The following is a 21,624-nucleotide window of genomic DNA, read 5'->3' as shown; positions in this document are numbered from 1 at the left end:
TGAAGAAGTCAGAAAAGAATTATATGAAGTTGTGCATTTCTGTAAAATGAGTTTCTGGCAGAAATCAATCAATTGTATCAAAAAGTGTCCTTTCATGTCTGAACTCGTGTTGTTTGATACTATAGACATCTAGAATCTCTGTGCTACTGTGACACGGCTTTACTGTTGAATAAGGTTAATAGGGACATCTCCATGCTTACAGTGTTTGAAAATTTTGTTGGCTAGTTTCAAGTGTAATTTGTAACATTGTTCAGTATTTTTTGCCGTGGGAGATGCAAAAATAATAACAAAAGAAACCACTTCTGGGATCTTTGTGGAGGAAGCAGCAACAATGTGGAAGCGTAGTGTCAAAAAGCCTACAGGAATGATTACAGTATATGTCAACTTGTATGAAATCCAGAATGGAAAACGTCTAAGTTTGAAAATATATGTCTAGAACATAAAAGATAGACAATTAATTCAGTCCTAAAGGTGATAAGACTAAATCTACGTGCTTATTGCTTAGCTATTTGATTTCAACACACAGTAAAACTAGAGGAAGTTCAGCTCAACAAATGCTGTTGCTGTAATCACCTACTTCAGGCATGTCCATGTCTGGGATAGTGTCCATGTGACACTGCCCTGGTACAGGCTTCCTGTCTTCTTTTAGAGGAAATCTAATCCATTCGTGGAAGTTAAAAATTAGCATTACTTATTATTTAATAATTAAACTTTTTTAAGTTTGGTTGTCCTTGTCAGTTTGGGATTTAAAAATGGTCATATTTATGGGTATTTCAGGGAATTTGTCAGACGCCTGTGTGATTCCTGATAGATGAAACTTAATCACGTCAGGGATGATATGTGTAAAATAAAAAAAAAACAAAACAAACAAAAAAAAAAGAATGTTTTCTTATCTTCCTCTTTTTATTATCTCAACTCCTTTAGAATGGCACCCGGCCTCCACTAGATACTGATGTAAGCCTTGAAGAAATTGCTTACAGTCAGCAGTGCGATTGTTATACGTGAGTAGCTTCTAGTTTTGAGTTTAATATTTAATGTGCAGTGCCCACAGTGTTCTGCTGCATGATAACATGTGTTACGGTGTTACTAAGAGGTTCTCTGGACTTTCAGGGTTTATAACAGGCTTTCAGGGTTTATAACAGGCTTATAACAGGGTTTGGAACAGGCTGCCCAGGGAGGTTGTGGAGTCCCTTTCTTTGGAGATTTTCAAGACCCGCCTGGATGCAGTCCTGAGTAACATGCTCTGACATGCTCTGGGCAATCCTGCTTCAGCAGGGGAGTTGGACTAGATGATCTTTCTTTATGGTCCCTTCCAACTCTAAAAATTCAGTGAAATTCAGTGAAATAAGCCTTATGCTGGTTTTCTTGCTTTCACTTGTGCTTTTTTCCAAGGAGTCGGTAGGAATATATGAATGCTAAAGGCTTTTTCACCTGGAATAGTCTTCTTCATGTTGTAACTACGAATCAGTAGAGGCCTCTTGGTTTTATTTTATAATTCTTCCATAAAAGAGATAAAAGAGCTTTCTAAGTTCTGGACCCGTATACAGTGATGATGAAAGCAAATTGGTTAAGCAACCGTAACTGACTACTTGTGTCACACAGTTGGAAGCGCTGTGTTTGAGGGAGTAACCAGGGCCCATTTCAACTTGTGCTTTGGGAATACCAAGGTGTGGTTTTTAGGGAAGCCCAATAGCTGTATTTGTCAGAATAATTTGCAACGGCGCTCTACAAAGCTTCAAAAAGCTTTAATCTATTAAATTTATTAATAGTTAATGATTTTTTGGAGTTCAGAAAAGATAGTTTATGACATGCTGCTTGTCACAATATTGCTTTTGAATCTTAGAAATGAAGCCCATTACCAGTAAGGATTTTTAGTTTGTCGTTGTTTCATAATTGGGAAAAATTAGTACTTTTTCTCTGCCCCTTTCACTTACTGTCTTTTTTTTGCCAGGGGGTGTGTGTGGTTTTTGGTTTTTTGGAGTTTGTTTGGGGTTTTTTTGTTATGTTATATTAGGGTTTTGTTTTTATTTTGGGTTTTGTTGTTTGTTTGTGGGTGGGGTTTTGTGGTGGTGGCGTTTTTTTCTGGTTAGGTTTGGTTTTTTGGGGTTTTTTTGGGGTTTTTTTGTTGGTTTATTTTTCTTAAATATAGCAGTATTCCTAGCACCCCCAAATGAAGTATGGGGGGTTAATTGCAAAAATTTTCTGTGCTTCAATGACTTGCACCAGTTTGAAGGCTTGTGAAAAGTTCAACAGCTGGAAACAAATATTTAGAAAGACTGATCTGACCATGTTTTGTGGATACTATTATTTTAAGAGCATGTTAACTGTTGGTGCAGCTGTGAGCAAGGCAAGTCCCTTTTGTAATAATGGCTGATTCCACTTGAATCTTTCATGAGACTGATACAAAAAAAAAAAAAAAAAAAAAGCGTCTTGTTGCCAAGTGGCACGATATTAATCAATCCTTTGGCATTTTTAAGGGTGTTGTGTGGGTTTTTTCTCTCTTCTCTTCCTTCTCTTTTATTTGATCTTAATCCGTGGCTAAAGTCTGGAGGACATCACTCCATATTGAAGGCTGCAGCACCGGGGAGACCCCGGACCTCTTTCCAGTGTTCTTAAGATGAACCTTTATGACAGCACTACCAGTCTCTTAACATCGTGATCATTAGTGGCACCTCAGCTTTCTATATGGCATCAGCAAAAGATAAGAGAAATTTATCCTAAAATAACCTATTCTGTTTGTATCTGCAGAGGGGCAGACCTTTCTGCTCTGGTGCGTGAGGCTTCCATTTGTGCCTTGAGACAGGAGATGGCCCTGCAGGATACTCAGAGCAAGAAAGGTAAGAAAGTTTTACAAAAATCTTAACTGAGCAGTGAGAAGATAAATGGAATGGAAAGGATTTAAGGTCACTCAAGACAAGCACAAAGGTGTGCACGCTGTACATAAATGCTTCTGAGCATTTTGTACATAAATTACTTCTCAGCCTTTTGGCTAAGATCATGTGTAGTATCAAGTGTAGTAAACAATTGATGACTTCTGAGCCAAACAAAAATTAAGTCAGATTTTTTTTTCAAGAACACACAAGTGTCTTTGAAGTAGATGTAGGGGAGAGTACAGGAAAAAATGTTTATTCTGAAGGTTCAGCATAAATATTTTTTTTCTAAAAGTGTTTAACCTTGTAGCCTTAAAGAGAAGTTTATGTTAAATAGTAGTCTAAACTGACAATTTATATACCAGACTGAGTAAGTCTTTGCCAAATTTCCACATTGCTACCAAAGACTAATTATACTGCCTTATTTGCAGACTTGAGTACAGTTGTCTCTGCGTACGTACTGATGGCACACAATGGTATTGTGTAACTGAAATCATGCAGCTATTAGTAATGGCAGGAGGAAAATCTGAGTGTCGTTTTGATCTTAGGGGTTTAGCTCATCAGTGGCTCTTGCCAAGACTTTAACAGGGAGTTATAAATTGTTTCAAGTACAGTGTTTGCCCTTTTCATCTCTCTCTGCACTTTTATTTCCCTGGTTTTTAAATTACTGTTTTTAGTGTGCAGATAGGAAAATGGAATTGGAAATTGAAACTCTTTTATACAAAATGTGTATCTAGATTTTTTTCCAGTAGCTTTGTTGTTTTACCCTTAAGTCAAAATGCAAAGCTAAGATGGAGTTGTGACTTTTCACATTATGTCCTTGGAAAATATATTAGGCTTTCATTATGCCTCTGATGTCTAAGAACCATGCTGGAATTTTAATGGCTTTGAATCATTCTTTTTGATCCAGTACATATCCAGTCTCATCTGGTTTTTAACAGCAGTAGGTTAACAGAGCAGAATGTTTGTATTTCTTGTTTTGAGGGAACTAGCCTGTTCGTTTGGGGAGGGGGGAGAAACAAATTATAAAAACCTTTGCTGTTTTATGACTTAGTTACCCATTTTGCTTGCTGTAGATGGAAAAAACTCTTGATTTGATATGGAAATTGCTGAATTTATCCTTGTCATCAGAAATCAAGGAAAACTCTGTTAATGCAAGTAGCCAAGGTCTAAGTTACTGACAGTTAAATTCTCCCCAGTGTCAAGCACTGTGCATGCTTTTATCATGCAATAAGCATGAAGTAGCCTAATTTATTTCAATGAGAGGTAAATTACTTTACCTGGCAGTAAGTAAAAGTGCTTATACCGAGCTACAGCTAATACTCTTACATTAGTATCACAGACTCTTTCACCTTGACTTTTTCCTGATAAGCACGTCCTTAATTACATTGATCTTCCCGGTTTGATTAATGTTCTTTTCTCCTCTCCCTTTTCTCCCTCCCTATAGTTGAGGCTATATATTGTTTCACAACTTGGATTAAAAAGTTACAGGCTTAAAAACAAAAGTGAAAGCAAAATTAAATCCTCATAGCTTCATTTTATGGAGTTTTGATGACTCAATCTTAAAGTAATTTGGCTTCTATGAGAGACCCAAGTGGAACTTTTTTTTCTTACTGTAAGCAGTGTTTTCATGGGGAAATAAGTTAAAAAGCTGGTATTTTTGATTTACATCTTCATTTATACTGGTATAACTTTATCTTTTAATGGGACTCTTGCATAAGAGCTTCAGAGAATTGAGATGAGAAGGAGCAGCAAGGTTGTATGTTTAGTTCAGTGAACTTGAACCTTCATCTTGACTTTTAAAGCAAGTAATAATAATTGTAGGCTATTTGCTATTCTGTTTTATACCTTAAGCAAGTCTTCCTCTTTAATTTAGTGCCTTCCATCTGCTACCTAGTCTTTTGCTATAGCAGCAGCAGATTTTTGTTAAACTCTGACATCAAATATATTAATGAGGAATCTTAACAGTTTTTTCATGTCAGTACATCCTATTTCACATGACAAAGGCAGTGGCAGTATGTATCTGTGGAAGCAAAAAGTCTCTTAATGAATACATTAAAAAAATGCACCAAATTGACTCTAAAGATAGAATTTTTCTACCTCTCATCTCTGATACCTCTGCATGTTAGTAATATAAGGAACCTGTCCAGTAGTGGTATCTTGGGATTCTTAAGACTGCATTAAACAAGGCACTTGCTTGTGAGAGCAGAGGAATCCACGATTTATTACAGGTATGCTTACATTTTAGCATGCTAAGAAAACCTGTTCAAAAGGTTATGATTAGGAATAGTTACTTTGGATAGCTGCACTAAGGTCAAAAAGACAACTTGCATAAACTTAAACACAGGGAATTGTAAAAGTGAAAGCTTTCATCACTTCTGGGTAATGACAGACACAGCAATGACATGAAGGCAGTTATTTAGGAATTGAGCATCCTGGAGTAGAATTGGAAAGGTAACAAAATGTTTTCTGGGTGCTCACTAAATAACGCTCTGTAGGGAAACTTAATATTAAATATGGATAGAAAATAAAGCCCAGAACTGGAAGTAGCAGGATTTGAGGCATTCGCTTCCAGAAGGGTTAACAGACTTGAATTCTAAATGGATTTGATGGAAGCTGCAGTTAACTCCGCATACCAAATATTACTCATGCCTAAATAGTAATACCTAATATATCTTATAATACCTAAAATAACTTTCTGAAACAAGTCAGTATTCTTTGGCTTAAGCTGCAAGGGACAGAGGCATTTAGATCTCCCCTAAAAGCACAGACAGGAGGCTACGTAAAACAGAAGAGTTTGGGTGTTCATCACACTGCTGAATCAGAGCTCATCCAGCTGACCAGCACATGCAATTAGTTAGGTTTCGTGAATGCTGCCTGGAAATACGTGCAACAATCTCTTGATTGTCACTTGCCTGCAATCTTAATAATTTATTATGCATTGTTCTTTAAGGACAAATCAAGATTTCCCGGAAACACTTTGAAGAAGCTTTTAGGAAAGTGAAATCTTCAGTATCAAAAAAGGTAAGATAAGCTTCAAATATGTAAGACTTATTACTCCCCTGGAAACGATACTGGAGGATGCTGGAGACGGGTGGGAATAGTTGATATTGCAGTCCACTTGCATGTATTTCAAAGTGACACTACTTTTCCTGCATCAAACAAACCTGATGGTTTTTACAAGGTCAGAAATTAAAGTCTCCCTTTTCAGCTGCAGATGCTGCATTGCACGTAGATGGATTACTGTGCTATCAAGGTTATCTTTTAGTGTGGCACCTTGGACTTCTCATTGACGTTCCCACATTAGTTATTTACCTGTCCCTAACCTCTCAGGTCTGCGGAATTTTCAGTTAAAAGCCAAAACCTTTAGAGTGCAATACACCTTGCCACCACCTTTTTTCCCCCCCAGATGGATATGACACCCAAGGATGTTCAACCATTTCTGTCAGTGTGCAAAAGACATCATTTTGAGATGGGACATCAAACACACTTTATCATCTTAGTTATTTCTTATCAGTCTTTTCATTATTTGCATTTGTCAAGGAAGTTTGTTACGAGGTTTCCTTATGACCTGTTCTTTTTCATGACTGAAAGGAAAGCTATTCAATCACCTTAATTACTATAATTTAGAAGTTAATATATATAGGAATTGCAGAACTTTTGTGTATAAGTCTGTTGCCAAGAGCGTACTGCGGCCAAAATACGTTAATATATTCACTTTGAACACTAGTCAGAGAAAAGTTAACTAGTTAATTATTTGCTTTCATTATTGTATGGTGATATCAAGTCAGTGGCCGTTTCTAAAACTTAGAAGTCATCCTTGGCTCCAAGACCCTTTAAAGATGGTGTTGGTTGTTGTTTTCTTCCTTTTGCAAATCACTAAGCAAAGGGTTCAGAAGCAACAACCACAAAAACGCATCACTTTCTGAAGCCAGTTATTTCAGTGGAAGTTCAACATCTCAAGTGTTCTGTTCCTCAAACCTGAGTGATTAGTGAAAAGGACTAAGGAACAGTTACAATGAAGTAAGTTAAACTAGGAAAAGCAGATCTTGTCTGTTCATTCTGGCAGAACTAGATGAGGGAGTGAAGTGTCAGTTCAGCAGCTCCCCTGGTAAAAAGGGCAGTATCTTCTTAGTGAAACTAAGAAACCTCAACCTGGCACAGCAAGAGTAAGTCCAAGAACTCTGCCAAAGGCTTCTATTCATTACATCTCATTAGTGACTGTCACTGGAGAACCTCATTTATGGCACCAGGGTGGGAGGGATTTGCTGTATTTAGGTTTTTGTTTGCAAATGTTTTAAACCAGAGCTAGTGGCTTATATAGCTGGTTTGTTTCACTTTATACACATTATTGAACAAAATCACTTTTAAACATGGCATGATTTTTTTTACTGTTGTCTGAAGTATTTTTTCCTCTTATCTTGGCACTGTTAGGATCAAATAATGTATGAAGAGCTGCGTCAGTCACTGTGCAGGTGACACGTGGACAATTCCCAAAAGAGCCTTGTTCTACATTGGTGGAGAGGTTTGTGATACTGCACCTGATTAAGAGACGCTGGAAAGAAGCTGTACTAAGTATTTCTCAGCTTTTTAAACTGTACCTGAAAAAATGGTGGTCATAACCTACTGCTCTAAACCATCCTTAACTATTTCCAGAATAAAAAAAATACAATACACAGTTCCTGCTTATCACCATTTACATTTTTAAAAAGAACGCTTTTGGTGCTAAAGAGCCAATGCCTTTCTGATATATTTGGTGCCCTTCATCAGAAAACCCTCGGAGGCAGAGGCAAACTCTTCAAAGTGTTTACACTGCTCAGATGGCTGTTTTCAGCCATAAATGAAAATAGTTACATTTTGAAGAAGGAGGATTCTGGGAGAAGAGGGCTGTGAAAGCAGACTGGGAAAGTGCTCCACTGGATGTTATCACACCATTAATCACGCCTTTCCCACATACAGTGACACACTGTGATTGTGCCAGCGCCGGTTCTTAGAGCCTCTAACAGCTTCTCTTCACCTGTCAAAAGAAACTATCCACAGATGGCAAGCTGTCCTGAAGTTATCTAGGAGAGAATAAAGTTTGGAAACCCGAGAAGTACTATGATATTATGATTTAACAGCCACCTAACTTACTGTTTCAAATGTTTCTTATCTAACAAGCTGGTTCTTAGTTATTTTTTTTTTTATAAACAGACAAATCTGCAACAACAAAAATTTCTACTATGGATTTGAATTTCTTAAGTGTTTTGATGTCCTCTGGAAGAAGGAAAATATTACTGTTTTAAGAAACAGGCCAGGAGCCTCAAGCTTTTTATATTTTCTTTTTAATACAAGAAATTCCATCTTGGAAAGAGGGTCATAACTTTTAGCATCAGCAAACTGGGAAGTATATGAGTTAAGACAACACTGAAAGGTGACAGATACTGAGGAACTAATTTCTGAAACCTACAAGCCTTCATGGACAATTTTTTAGCACTGCCATCATTCTATGAAGTTCTTGAATCATTCATCTCAGTTCCTATCTTTGATCAGTTTTACTCTTCCTAAAAGCACTGCAACCATCTGTCAGGGATCAGAAAAGGATGATTTCTGCTGGCAAATTTCATAGAAAGCCTTTGAAGTTTAAAAATTATTTCAAGTTTGGTGTTACCAAAGTCATGAAATTTCCATGTAAAAAACAGTAAAACAATTTTTGTAAGCAACAGCATGTGACCCTGAACAGCTTGATCCAACTTTTAAGTCTGACCTTGCTGGGAGTGGGAATAGCACCTCACATCTGAGATTCTGCTCTGAACTGCTGTCTGAAGAACGATCTTGTACATTTTTCCCCCCAAGGTTATTGCACAGAACTAATCACCACAGACCTGTGTTTTAAAAATACTGACGCTCACAGCAGCCAGTCCTTACCCCTGTGATTTTTGCACCATGTGGTATGATATTCCCTCCTCCTTTTAGGGAACCTGAGATTCAGTGACTGGAGCTGTGGCCACATGACTAACAAATGACGTCCCTGCATACAGAGCAGAAGATGATGTCTCTGCTTGGCATTGTAAACCAGGCTTGGAGCTTCCGGAATTACCATGATTCCCAGAAATCGAAAATGAAGCATTATCATTTTATCTTGGAGTAGTTTCACTCATGGCTGTTCATTACTGTGAGGCAATGCAATTAATACATATGAGTTAAGTGACTCATTTTAATGTGAAATCATACCTAGACATACAGAGCTATACAAGAATTACCTATGTTACATAAGCTGTTTCCCATTTTACCTCTAAATCTACAACTTCACAGTTTTACCACCTTTCTTAAATAAAAGGTTTTGCTTTATAACAAAACTGTTTACACAAGAAAGTGCTGCACCCACACTGCTACCTTTTCTTGTGGGAAGTTCTGCTTAGGCTATAGTACTAACCACTAAAAACACTTGATAAGAGATAAAATGCAAGATCCCTTGTACTTGTACATAGAAAATGTGAATCACTTTAAGGAACAAGCCTTTTCATGCAGTAGGGACCACTACTTTGTTCTGCGTGTGCAGTTGCCACCCTCCTAGACGTGCCTGGAGGGGGTTTTCCCTCCAGTCATCTTGTTTCTGCTGGGACAAGACCAAGAAATTGTTCATCCTGCCATTCTCTTTTCCCTTTCCCTGAGGCTTGCCACGTATCTCAATCACAGCAACGATTTTGTCCCTGAGCTTGTTAGATGCTGACTTAAGCACAGGCAGGGGCAGCGCAGGGAACTGTCAGCAGGAAAAAAAAAAACCAAAAGAAATGAAGTGCTATTTTCATTCTTGGCTCAATAAGGAAACCTTTTCAACAATTTTGCCCTCACTAAAGGCTTGTCTACCACTGCAGGCTGGATTGTGAAATAAGAGGATTTGATAAAGAAGAGATAATTACATATATATATATATATATACGTATATAACCTGCAAGGTTGCTACTCCAAAGACACATCTACATGATTTGGACACACCTTTTTGTCAGCTTGTTTTCCTGGGACCTTGCAGAAACAGTCCTGGCAGACCCAGAAGCGGCTCCTGCACTTTGCCCTGTGCCAGCTGGAACAGCACAACTTGCTTTGCCTGAAGTATTTTGAGACTCTTTCAAATGACAGGACAGAGGAGTAAATTTCCAAAAGCTGCATCTTAGACCACTTATGCACGATGCTCCCTGAAAGAGCCTTTTCTCATGTGTGTCCAAGAGGATTAGTATGGCCACCTGCAATCCACAGCACTGACATTATTGGTTGGTGAACCTTATCATTAAATAAGGAATGAACGGCTTGAAATTCTGCTGTGGCAGATACAGAAATAAATGCCAAGGAGGCAGAGGTGAATCACCGAGCTAATTATCTAACAGTGTCTGCTTACTCAGAACAGATCCATTTCCCAACATACATAGATTAGTTAAGTATAATGTGCTTGCTGGCTACTTTTAAAGACTTAACCAGGGGAATTTTGAGACACAAAACCAAAGTCTTAACTACTTTTCAACTGGCCTCTGGTTCCAGGTAGGAAGTTTTGTCCCGGATCTGAAAGTATGAAGCTCTGTAGCCAGAGAGATGCACCCATTTGACATGTTAATTGGCCACTGTTGTGGAACAGACAGGTTCAACAGCAAAACCAGAATGCCAGAGGCAAGAGTTGTTTTGAAAGAGGAATATATCCATATCCACGCCTGTCCTGTGGGAAAACCCAGGCCTAGTGTGATGAGACTCCTGGCTGCATTACTTATGCTACTTCAGCAGCTTCAAATAATTGGGGTGAGGGGATAGAAGGTGTGTTACAAGCCATGCAAGGCAGCTTATTCTCAAAACTGTAAGTTTTAACTGTTTAAGTCTGTTTAACAGAGTCAGCTGTGCTTTGACAGTTCAACTTCTGGCTGATTTCACTTAGAGGTTTGCCAAACTGCCAGACTAGTAAGATGCTTTAGTTACATAAACCCTAACAGGTACGTAGAAAGGACAAAGTTAACTCATTCCATCTGAATAGATTTATTAAAAAAAAAAAAAAAATTAGGTTAACTGTCAGGGTTCTTAATGCTTTTTAGGTTTAATTTGTTCTTCACTGGTTAAGCAAAGCTCCCTCCAACTTTCTTTGAATGTATTTCAAAAACTATACTAACCTGTTTCTGCCAGATATATCTTAATAGCATTAATGAAATTTATTTAATTCCTTAAAAACAATAACTAGCTGGTTCACAGATATTTAAAAAAAATAATCCTGTTTTTTATTTTTGTGCCATGCCTTTGGACTAAATACCACATTATATCTATGACTGGAGAAAACTAGTTATTCATTTAGAATATATCAAACACAAGACAAGTAGTCCAGCTGCTCCTAATTCCTTTTACCAGTGGCTCAGACACGCTTCTAACTCTTTTTTAGAGATAAAGCTATACTGCAATATAGGTTAGCTTTCAGATGATCTGCTTCTGCAAAATCCCTGCTACTGCAGTTAGACGCCAAAGCCGCTTGTGTATTGCGCAGGAATTCTATGCCTAAGAATGGTAGTTACTGGTCCTTGCAAGAATCACACCATGGTTTCAATCCAAACAGCAGTCTCACTGGCTCAGATGACCCTAGTCCAGTAAATTTACTCCAATAAGTAGGCAGTAGCATATGTTTCGGGAAGATTATGCAAGCATAGGTGTCTCCCACAGAAGCCCCCACTATTCTGCAGCTCTTAAATTGAAAACAAGGTATTTATAATCAGAGTTGGAAGGGAATGTCATAGTCAGGACACCTTAAAGCAGTATTTGCAATTTCAAACAAGATAAATGGTGTTTAAAAGCAGGAATTCACACTCGCACCACCCGTTGGGCAGACAGCAAGGGGCAGTGATCCTACGCAATAGGGAACTACACCCAAGTATGAAAGTTAAATTTTGAGCACCCAAATGAATACTTCAGATAAGCAATTTCTCAACTGCAGCTTTTCACTGTAAGACTTTTTGGAGACACCTTCCGTCCTTCATTCAGCTATGGCAATCTATTAAAGATATTTAATTCCACCATTCACTTCTTAAATTGAGACACAGTCACGCAGAAGTGGCTTAAAAAGAAGCTGGTTTGCAACTTAAACCTATTCAAGTCTTTCAGCCAAAATCAGTTTTGTTCCCAGGAGAAAGGCAAAGCAGCAATTCTTTACAGTTCATCTGCACCACCACTCCACAGAACAGCTCTTGCAGATGCTTTAAAAACACCAAATTCCTCTAAAGATTAAGTCCTTCAGCATTAGGGGACCAGTCAAAAATTCACCCAATGTTACTTTAATCTTTGCTTTTTAATTACATGTAAAAATACCGGATAAGGACTATTTTGACATGACACTATACCCTGAGCAATTTGGTGGCTGGCATGTTATTGGCATCTTAACAAAGTCACTTTGTAAGTGGCTGGCACACTTTTATACCATTTCTATTATTTAAACACAGATAAGGACCCACACTTAAAAAACAAAACAAGCATTAGAAACAGGATTACAATCAAGTGAGGGTTAACGATAGACCAGCACATTCTTCTCAGGCACTCAGCTTCTTCCAAAAGCTCCCAAAACCCCCATAAAATGCAGGAGCTGGAGGCATCTAAAAATTAAGTTACTTACAGCAGACCAGTGCTGACAGTAGCTATGGCTTCCACCTTCATCAGATTCCATCTTTCAGATAAGTGAAGAACATACTGTAGGGTGATTTGTAGCCATCTGTGACAGCTTAAAGCCATCATTAAAGCATTAGATGACAGAAGGCGAATATACTGTGCTGAGGTATGCATAGATTCATTCCTCAGGGTTCAGCAAGTCTATCCATTCTCTGTCCCCGATTTTAAAACTTCTTAAGCAAGAACTCTGGTACCACCACCTGCACTCTCACCATGGTTTAATACGAAAGACAGACAAGTGTTTGTTTAGGGTACTGTAGGTTTAGGGGGGGAAAAAAAAAAACCAAACAAAAAACCAAGATTAATTAGCAACACTTTTCTGTGTAGACAAGTAACTAATATGCTTAACAGGTCGAGTTGTCAGGGGGTGTAACTACCCTCGTTTGCCAGAACAGGATCTGCTTCACTTGATTCAGTTTTCCATACAAGCCAAACTTCCAACTGAGTGTAAATATTAAGAGTTAGCATTTAAAGCCATGGTAACAGCAGAGCCAACTAGAGAAATCTTAATCATTTTTCTTGGCGGATCAGAAAACCCCCAAACTATAACAAGATTTTTCAAATATGAAAAAAACTAATCAGTTGTATGATGTTACCCAGCAGCTGATACAATACAGTTCCAAGTGCTGGCTGCTGGAGCCATGTGCTGACACAAGCAGCTCCAGCAGTAGGTGGGGACCCCTGAAGTTGGCAATTCCCTACATTTTTTACAAGGAGGTTACAAAAGCCATCTCAAAAATGCCAATTTCATTCCCATAGATTGCTCCTTTAAGCTACGTCCAGTAGAAAAGGTAGAACTTTAAAGCAGTGCTTCAAATGACACGTTACATATTTAAACAAAAGCAGACTTAGCATTTCTGTGCAAATTTAGTTCTTCCACCCATCAGTTAGGAAACAGGTTCGACAGAAGGTTTAAGTTAATTCATGTTAGTTTAGAATTATCAGTAAGTACAGCATTTTAACGCTACAGTCATCTAAAGAGCACGTTGTGGGCAGTGTACGACATGAAGAACTTAGAAAATACTACGAGTCAGAGAGATACTTTCACATAGATTTAACACCTGCCAAAGTAAATTCTGTAACAAAGTGATTTAGCATTTATGCATATAACACTGATCCTTAGGCAAACACACAAACATTAAACCAATGAATCAGAGGACTGCGAGGAATGTTATATAGCTGGCAGGAGTCTGCTACCAAGTCCTTAAGGATGCATTGCTGTGTTGCTGGAGATCTTAATTCAGGACACCGGGGAGCATCTTTAGCAAGAGACCTTATACCAGCCACTTTAAAGCAAGCAGACATTTCCAAGTTTTTTTTTGTTGCCAGAAGTTTAATCTTGCTTCACTTCACCCTTTAATTGCCTTTTCATGCGTGAATACGGGCTGATTGTATCATCCATCACGAAGTCATACAGTACTTTTATCCAAGAGTTATATTGTGGCAGGTTGTCATAGTATTCAGCTGCTATTTTCTTCACCTGAAGAGGAGATAGGAGGCTTATTTACTATTTATATTAGCACCAATCATGACAACTTTACAGTCTTCAACCTGAAACTTCTAGTGCTCGACATTAAATTACATTTTAGATGTTAAGAGTCTACAGGAAAGGCTACAGGAAAGGCTACTAGTGCCACAGTGTGAAAATCTCATGAAGGAAAAAGCAACTTCCTTGTAAAGTTAACTTCATGTGAAGCTTTTCTAGTGAAGCTGCCCAGAACAAACTCCGTTATCACTCTGAAGTCTGCTCACTGTGCAATCTACGGCATGGTGGAGCTCACAAAAGCAAGCAGCTTGGTTGCTACTGGAAGTGCGTGACTCAGTCTGGCGCTGACTCATAAGTGTGTATCACTTAAAAAAGGATGTTGTCGATTCTAGGAAGAGATGTTTAAAACAGCTATTTTTACATGTAGCTTCAAACCTCAGTGCTCAGAAGAAAAACCATCCTATTTCTGAGGAACGTCACATCTTGTTTCTGAAGATAGACATTAAAGAATGAATATAAATTGCTTCAAAGCCTTTATTCTCAGGTGTACACGCTGCACAGTGGTCTCAGACTAGACCACTGTTTTAAACTAAGAGCTGAAATTCCAGTTACTTATTTTTAAGACCAACCACCTAAATCCTTGAAAACCTCACCAGAACAAAACTCATTTTTCACTAAATTCCATACCTTTAGACAGAAGTATTAATCTGTATAAGCAATAAACAAACCCAAGATATTTGCATGCCTGGTTTAGGCCTGAAGATCGTTTTGATCTGTCCTCACACTTACAGATTAGTGCATGGAGCCAGTGAACTTTTATTCAACAGTAGTTATTATCAGCTCCCCAGTACCCCAGCTGGAATTAAGCGTTCAGTACTTCAGTGATCTTTAGCACACATCATAGCAGAGCCCAGTCCAATCAAATTAACTACACTGTTCTCAAAGGCGGCTTTGTTTTCTTAACAGTCCTGTAGCAGAGCTGGGTATTTACCTCTGCAATTAAACACTTGGGAGAAAAATCATTCCCTATTTACAACTTCAGTACTGGTGCAAGAAGTAGAACACTGGTTCCCCAGTGCAGGTCTAGGTATCAAAGGTGAGTTAAAGCAGCTTCAGCTGTATTTGAAAGATGAAGTCTATCAATAAGAGAAGTCATCTCTTTTCAAAACCAAAACCAACAGAACCCACAAAAGCAGAATCTTAACGAACCAATTACAGAATTTAACTGCCCTGCTAAAGAAGTGCTGGAGTAGTTATTTCATCTACGTTTCCACTGCTGACAACAGAAATAATCAAGTTTAGACTCCACCAAAGGCACAAGCTCACAAGGCCTTACTATCACCAAGTCCAGTAACAAAGCTACAAGCCCAACTGCAAATTCAGTGTCTGATTAAAAACACTTTTCACTGAAGATGAGTTTTAGGTATAACCCTGGAAGCCTGTGCTCCCATACTCCAACAGGGAAACAGGAATACAATAAGAATTAAGCTCCTGCTTGAAGGAAACCAGCAAAGATTGAAGTAGGGAGAAACCAGTTTAAAAATTCGCATCTGCTGCTTAGACAGACGTGTCATGTCCAAGTCTTGGTTTTGAAGCCTTAATTCTGTCAAAGTACAGCTGATCCTCATGTAGGGGTTCAAAGGTTCTCACTAAAGGAAACTGAGCTGCTCCAAAACAGAAAGCTATTAAACATTTCCCAGCAGTCCAACAAACATTAGCAGCACCTCAAACCCTCTTTCCCACCCCTGAGAATGTCAGTGATAGAGCAGACTGAAAGATAAGCACGCACTACAATATTGTCCTTGACATTTCAGACAGAGCTGACAAATATCTGAAGGTACCTGCAACTTCTTGTTTTCTGCATTCTTTCAAACTGAAGAAATCAGAAGTCTGGTTGTAATTACAGAAAACTAAGACTGGCATCTCTCCCCCTCCCCTTTGATGGAAGAGGCTGGAGAAGGCAGCCCGCTGGGAGCTTGTTCAGGACACCATGAAAATGGTAGTTACCCCCTTCATCACTCAACTTAGAAATTGTTCTCAGGGGTTTGGGGGTTTGTTTGTTTAATCTCCCAGCTTCCATTGTTCTACCCAATTTTCATGTTGAAGCAGGGCTTATTTTAAGAAGTTATAACCTTGGAAGTAAACTTACCAGTGGAAGGCTCTTGCCAGGAATGTTGGGGAAATCATGATGTTCGTTGTGATAGCCAACATTAAAAGTGAGCAAATTAAGTGGCCCATAATAGGAGTAAGTCTCATGTCCTTTTAAAAACATGTAGTGTTCAGCTATGAAGTGTCCTGAAATTGGGTGCAACCCAAGCCCAAGTACTGAGCCAGCAAGCATGTAAAAAGTGGATTTGACTCCCCATAAATAATATATCACGATATCAAAGGAAAGTTGAGCCAACAAATTGATTATTTCGAGTCGAGTAATGGGTTTGGGATTGATGCAGAGAGGTCTAATGGCATAGAAAAAGGGCTGAAGAACAATCCATATGAACTTCCTAAAACGGGTGCAGAAAAACCAGCCTTCAAAGTTGGTAGGAATGTCCACATCGATTCCATCACCTCCCAAGTAACGATGATGATCCATGTGGTATCTCTTGAAGGATATGGAGTACGGGAGACCAAGAGGGAGGTTGGCAAATATTCCAAACCATCGATTCCACATTGCTTTGCTGTTGCCGAAGGCACTGTTGTGAGAGATCTCATGAATAGCCAGAGTCATGGAGTGGCTAATACAGCTTCCAAAAACGTACGCCCAGAAGATTACCCATTTCCAGTCCAAATCTTTAACGAGATAAAATGCAGTCAACTGCGCGAGAACCATCAGCACAACCACCCAGATCAAGTTGTAGTCTGGCTTCATCAGTGCTTTTATCTCTGGATGCTTAGCTAGATGAGGGAGAATTAAACGAAAAAGCAATTATTTAGAAGCTCTTCTTCACAGCCAACTATCCCAATGATATTACAAAAGCAGATACTGTCATTTCTCCCTTTCCTCCCAATTAGTCCACAAAGGTAATGAATGAATCCTTTAGAATTAAATCATTTTAGCATTTTTTCTGTTGCTCAGCAACTAGACATGTAGATGACAAGTACCGGTACCACCTCCACCCTCCCCAGGAAGGAAACGGCTCTGAACCGACAACCCCCCAGCAACCCAGGAGGCCTCGAGCGAGCTCCGGTCCCAATAAAGCGTTTTACTCGAAAACGCGATTATTTACCCTAAACCCCGGGTGCCACCGTGACCTCCACGCCCTATCTACCCCCACCAGCGAACACCTTATCGATCACCTAGCGCCTTCCCTACCCGCACCGAGGGCCTTGCGGGGGCGGGCGGCTGCGGCGGGGAGCGGCCCGCAGAGCAACCCCCTCGGCGGGGACGGCCAACCGCGCCGCCGGCCCGCCGCGCTCTGCCGGCCTCTGCAACGGCTTCGCGGCTCGGACGGGAAGCCCCAGCCGCCCTCCGCAACGTTTCGAGGCTCTGCGTGTCCCCCTCCCACCGCCTCCTTCTCTTCACCCGCCAACGCCACCAAGGCGGCGGCTCCCGCCTCCACGTACGCGGCCCCTGCCGCTCCCCTCAAGCGGGCCCGGCCCCGCTCTGGCCCAGCTCCATGTCCCCACACGGCGCCAGGAGCTCCTTAACGGCCGACGGCGAGGGACCGGCCCCCCACCCCGGCAGCCATTTTGTGGGGGTCCCCCCCCGCCACGCCACGCAGCAAGGAGCCGCCGCCACCCCTCCTCCTCACCCAAGATCTCCTTGCGGCGGTCGGCATGAGGCTGGTCCGTGTAGACCCACTCGAAATCCTCCCTGGCCACGGTGTTGCCCATCCCGGCAGCGCAACGACCACTGCCCCCAAACCCACAACAACCACCCCAGTCGTTCCGCTCCGCGACGCCCGGCACCGCACTTTATAGCGCGGCGGAGGTGGCTCGGCGCCCGCCTCGCCCACCATCCCGTCCTCTCTCCCCATTGGCTATCGCCGGCTGTCAGGGCTGACGGGCCCCGCCCCCCCCGCCCGCTGGCGGCGGCCGGGCGGGGCGAGGCGCGAGGCGCAGCCGTCGCCTGAGGGGCCGGGTGGCGGCCGACTTCGGACCTGCCGCCTCCGCCCGGCGGCGGCCGGGGGGACGCGGGGCGCCCCTCAGACCCCCGGCTCCGCCGGAGAGGAGTGATCTGTGCTCCCCGTCTTTTCAGGGGAGAGGCCCCTCCGCTCTGCCCCGGCACCGCCCGCCCGGGCGGGCTGCGGCTCCCCGGCCTTCCCCCCCTTGACTCATCCCGCGGCCGCCGCGGCCTGGCGAGCTTGCGGCCGGCGCCAGCCGCCTTTTCGGCGGCCACAGCGGGGTGGGTCCCGAGGGGCCGTGAGGCACTGCCGCCTCAGGGGATTCGCCTCTCAAACCGGCCGCGTCGCCGCCGGCGCTGGGGGTGCCTTTAACACCGCCGCCCGCGTGACTAATACTGAAGGAGGGAGAGAAAATTCTCGGCCTGTAAGGCCGGGCCTTGCCGAGGCGCGGGGGGGAACAGGAGCTCCTTCACCGTTCCCCGCGGCAGCGAGGAGGAGCTGGACTCCAAGGAGCGGGGCGGGTGAGGACTCAGCCGCTCCGCGTCCCGTCCCCCGCCTCCTTTCAGCGTGTTTGCCCAGGTTTGGCTGCCCGTGAGGTTTCTGTCCCTCTCAGCTGGTGGGACAACCTTGCCCAGAAGCCACCGCAGGCAGCCGGGCAGTCCCGCCGACTTGCGTTCTTGAGACTGGAAACAGAAACAGCATCTTACACTAGCTCTTTAAAATTAAACACTTTTCCACAGGTATGAGACATGTGGTTGCAAGGATTAGCTATCACTTGTCCAAAATCTAAATTTCTATAAGCTGCCTACAACTACAAACCACAAGTCAAAACGCCTGTGCCAAGGTCTCTGTTTTCTTCACTTTTTATGGTAAGATATTTTAAGAACTTACTTATTTGACAAACTCTTCTGTAAGCACTAAACTCCATTTAACCTGTCCCTGGGCCTGTTTCTCATATAATATTGACTGCAGGCAGTTGAGTTACAAAGATTACTTTATGAATAAGCTGAATGACTGCTTGCTTGGAATTTTAGTTTTCCATAAATCCACTCAAATTAAAATACTCTAAATCAAGAATAGTGATAAAAACAACAGAGGAAGTTATCACAAATTAAATTATACCTTATCTATGAATGTAATAGGAATATCTCAAGGTTTATGATAATCCACTTAAAATTTATTAGTAACAATGAATAAAAAAGGCTAATATGTACCAACTTCTAAAAGCCCTACGTGCAACCATGCAGATGAAGGGGAAATACAATCCCTACTTGAAAATGTTTGCAATCTAAAGTAATGGACAAAGCACAGGGTCTATAAAACATAACAGCTTCGCAATTATTTTTGTGTACGTGCATTTTTAATCTGTGCGTATTAGGATGTGAATCAGAAGTGAAAAAGGGAGCTAGTAGAGGAGAGATGGTAAAGCTTGTTCATAGCTTTTACCTCCTTAGTCAGACGATCGGAATTTTGTAGCCTTTGTGAGGACTGGTGCAGCGTAAGAGGTAAAACAGATGTTTATAGATTTCATCAAGGCATTTTTGTCCTTGCAAGGGCTGTTCAGTTTTCCTTTTTTGTTCATTGACCACTTCACAATAAACCAGGAAGTGCTTTTGAGTTACCAGGGCAGAAGCTGACTGCAAAATTGCCAGGATCACAAGTGTTTCACTCAAATGCACTCCAAACAGTGTACGTAACAATTCTGGAAAATGTTCCCATCTTGTTGTAGTTCAAATATTAGGACTGCTATCCATCACTGCACTAAAGACCTTCTTGTCCATGGGAAGGATCCTGCCCAAAGAATAAACTGCTGATAAGAAAGGTTACAGCTGTCGCCAGGAGCACTGGAAGAGAGAAACAGTTAGCAAGAGCTCAGCACACAGAGGCAGGTTTACAACACTGCCAATGTATATAGGCTTGTAAATGGTGACAAGTTTCAGCAATTAAATAATTGCTGAAATTAAATAGAAGTATTTAATAGGTTAATTAAACAGAAGATCCCAGATTTACAAACTAAATATCCCACAGAAGCTAAACAATGCTTTAACAACCGAGAAAAATATTAAATAGGAAGGTTTTGGAAAATTTAATTGCCCAAGTGTCCTGGCGTGCAAAGTGTTTTTTCCTGTTTAACCACTGAGTCAGTCTGGTTTAAGCAGTCCATAGAGCAAACCCAGATTTATTAGGTCTTCAGCAAGCTAACAGGTTTTCTCTCTAACATTTTCCCTTCCAAAGACAAAGAGATCCAGTACCAAGCACACGTTTAGCTGGCACGAAGCTAGAACAAAAAATCCTGAAGCGTTCACTTACACGGAAACCAGAGCTGGCAGCGATCCCCGTCCAACCAGGAAGGCGAGATCCAGTAAGCGCAGCTCTGCCGGAGCGGAGAGCACAGGGACAAGTGAGCTGGTCCAGGCAAAGGGCAAAGCAGCACAGGAATGGAACTGGAGAGCATCATGATAGTTCACAACTAGCAGATGTGGTGCTATAAAATACTCCAAACTGAAATTTGCTTACGAATGAAAGACCAATCTATCGCTGTAATTTTCCAGTTACCTTCTTAAAACCACCACGAACACCAAGAAATCAGGTTGTCCTCTCCTGTCTGAAGACACATTTAACTACATCCTACGTCATCCTATTTTCAAGAGACTTGATGTTGAAAGTTCCTTTGGCAGTCTTAGTGCTTCCCACAATTAACTGTTGGAAGATCTCAGTAGGAACAAATAAATTTCTGTTCAATACAGTCTTACTTTTTATGTTAAAAAATTATGTGAAGGCATTGTCGTGACATTAATGAACTATCACCACAGTGGTTTTAAGCTATTAAGCTGCTAAGTATAAAAGACACTTTACTACTGCGTCGTCTTTCAAGCCTGAGCTGTTTGGTTTCAGCCCTCACTGCAAGTACTAAAACTGAACACTGGCTGCAAATAAAATGATTTGTCATGTCACGTTGTAAACTACATCCCAGTCTCCCTGGATTGAGGTTCTCCTTTGAAGAGATTATACCATCACTGATCACTACTAACACTGTACTTCTTGAGGCTGATATACCAACTCAGGTAAACTTGCATACGCATTTATAGTCAAAAGTGATTTAGTTTTCCTTCAGGCTATTTATCAACTTGTTCATTTATTGCAAAATGCATCCTTTTTTATTTAATAAGGGACACTCTGGCATCAGTAGTTAACATTCCAGCTATTTTCTCTAAAGTAATAGCTCATTCTGTTAGTCTGAGAGCCATCTGATACCAATGTCTCCCTCCTTCCCTAGGAAGTAAACCCCAACTAGTGGTGTACCTTTCTTGTGGCACTTCTCAGAGCTTGTAACCATCCCCTCCACCCCTTAAGTTTTGGGGGCCTTAGTCAATTTTACTACACTCAGTAGCACACAGGGGATCAGGATGCACCTGCAAACTCACAGCACGTGATGCTTCCTGGAGTTGGAGGTTCCAAGTTGGCACCATTCATGGAGAGTTTCACTTAACAACAGGCTGTTGTTCTTTCCAGCTCAGTTTATACACAGCTAGAGATTCATCAA

The 21,624-nt window shown here is 41.2% G+C and overlaps 2 protein-coding genes and 1 pseudogene across 3 annotated transcripts in view; 2 read left to right on the top strand and 1 right to left on the bottom strand.

The window, feature by feature from the left end:
- Positions 1-7,961, top strand: part of NVL (nuclear VCP like) — a 39,264-nt gene extending 31,303 nt beyond the window's left edge. For both annotated transcript variants that reach the window (XM_074164810.1, XM_074164802.1), the window contains exons 20-23: positions 925-1,001; positions 2,749-2,837; positions 5,824-5,894; positions 7,305-7,961. In XM_074164810.1, the coding sequence (XP_074020911.1) occupies positions 925-1,001; positions 2,749-2,837; positions 5,824-5,894; positions 7,305-7,349 (282 nt within the window). In that variant the 3' untranslated portion in view covers positions 7,350-7,961. The remainder of the gene's footprint in view (positions 1-924; positions 1,002-2,748; positions 2,838-5,823; positions 5,895-7,304) is intronic.
- Positions 2,970-3,080, top strand: LOC141462709 (U2 spliceosomal RNA; annotated as a pseudogene).
- A 3,993-nt stretch (positions 7,962-11,954) lies between the features above and the next one.
- On the bottom strand, positions 11,955-17,900 carry DEGS1 (delta 4-desaturase, sphingolipid 1). Its single transcript, XM_074168329.1, has 3 exons — positions 17,769-17,900; positions 16,169-16,911; positions 11,955-14,013 (listed from the first exon to the last, which is right to left on the bottom strand). The coding sequence occupies exons 1-3, from the start codon at positions 17,848-17,850 to the stop codon at positions 13,867-13,869; spliced, it is 972 nt and encodes a 323-aa protein (XP_074024430.1). The 5' UTR covers positions 17,851-17,900; the 3' UTR covers positions 11,955-13,866.
- Positions 17,901-21,624: the final 3,724 nt, after the last annotated feature.

Source organism: Numenius arquata, chromosome 2, assembly GCF_964106895.1.
Source record: "Numenius arquata chromosome 2, bNumArq3.hap1.1, whole genome shotgun sequence".
In the NCBI taxonomy this organism is placed as follows: Eukaryota; Metazoa; Chordata; class Aves; order Charadriiformes; family Scolopacidae; genus Numenius; species Numenius arquata.
Note: the sequence above shows the minus strand (reverse complement) of the source record. Positions and strands in the feature narration are given on the sequence as shown.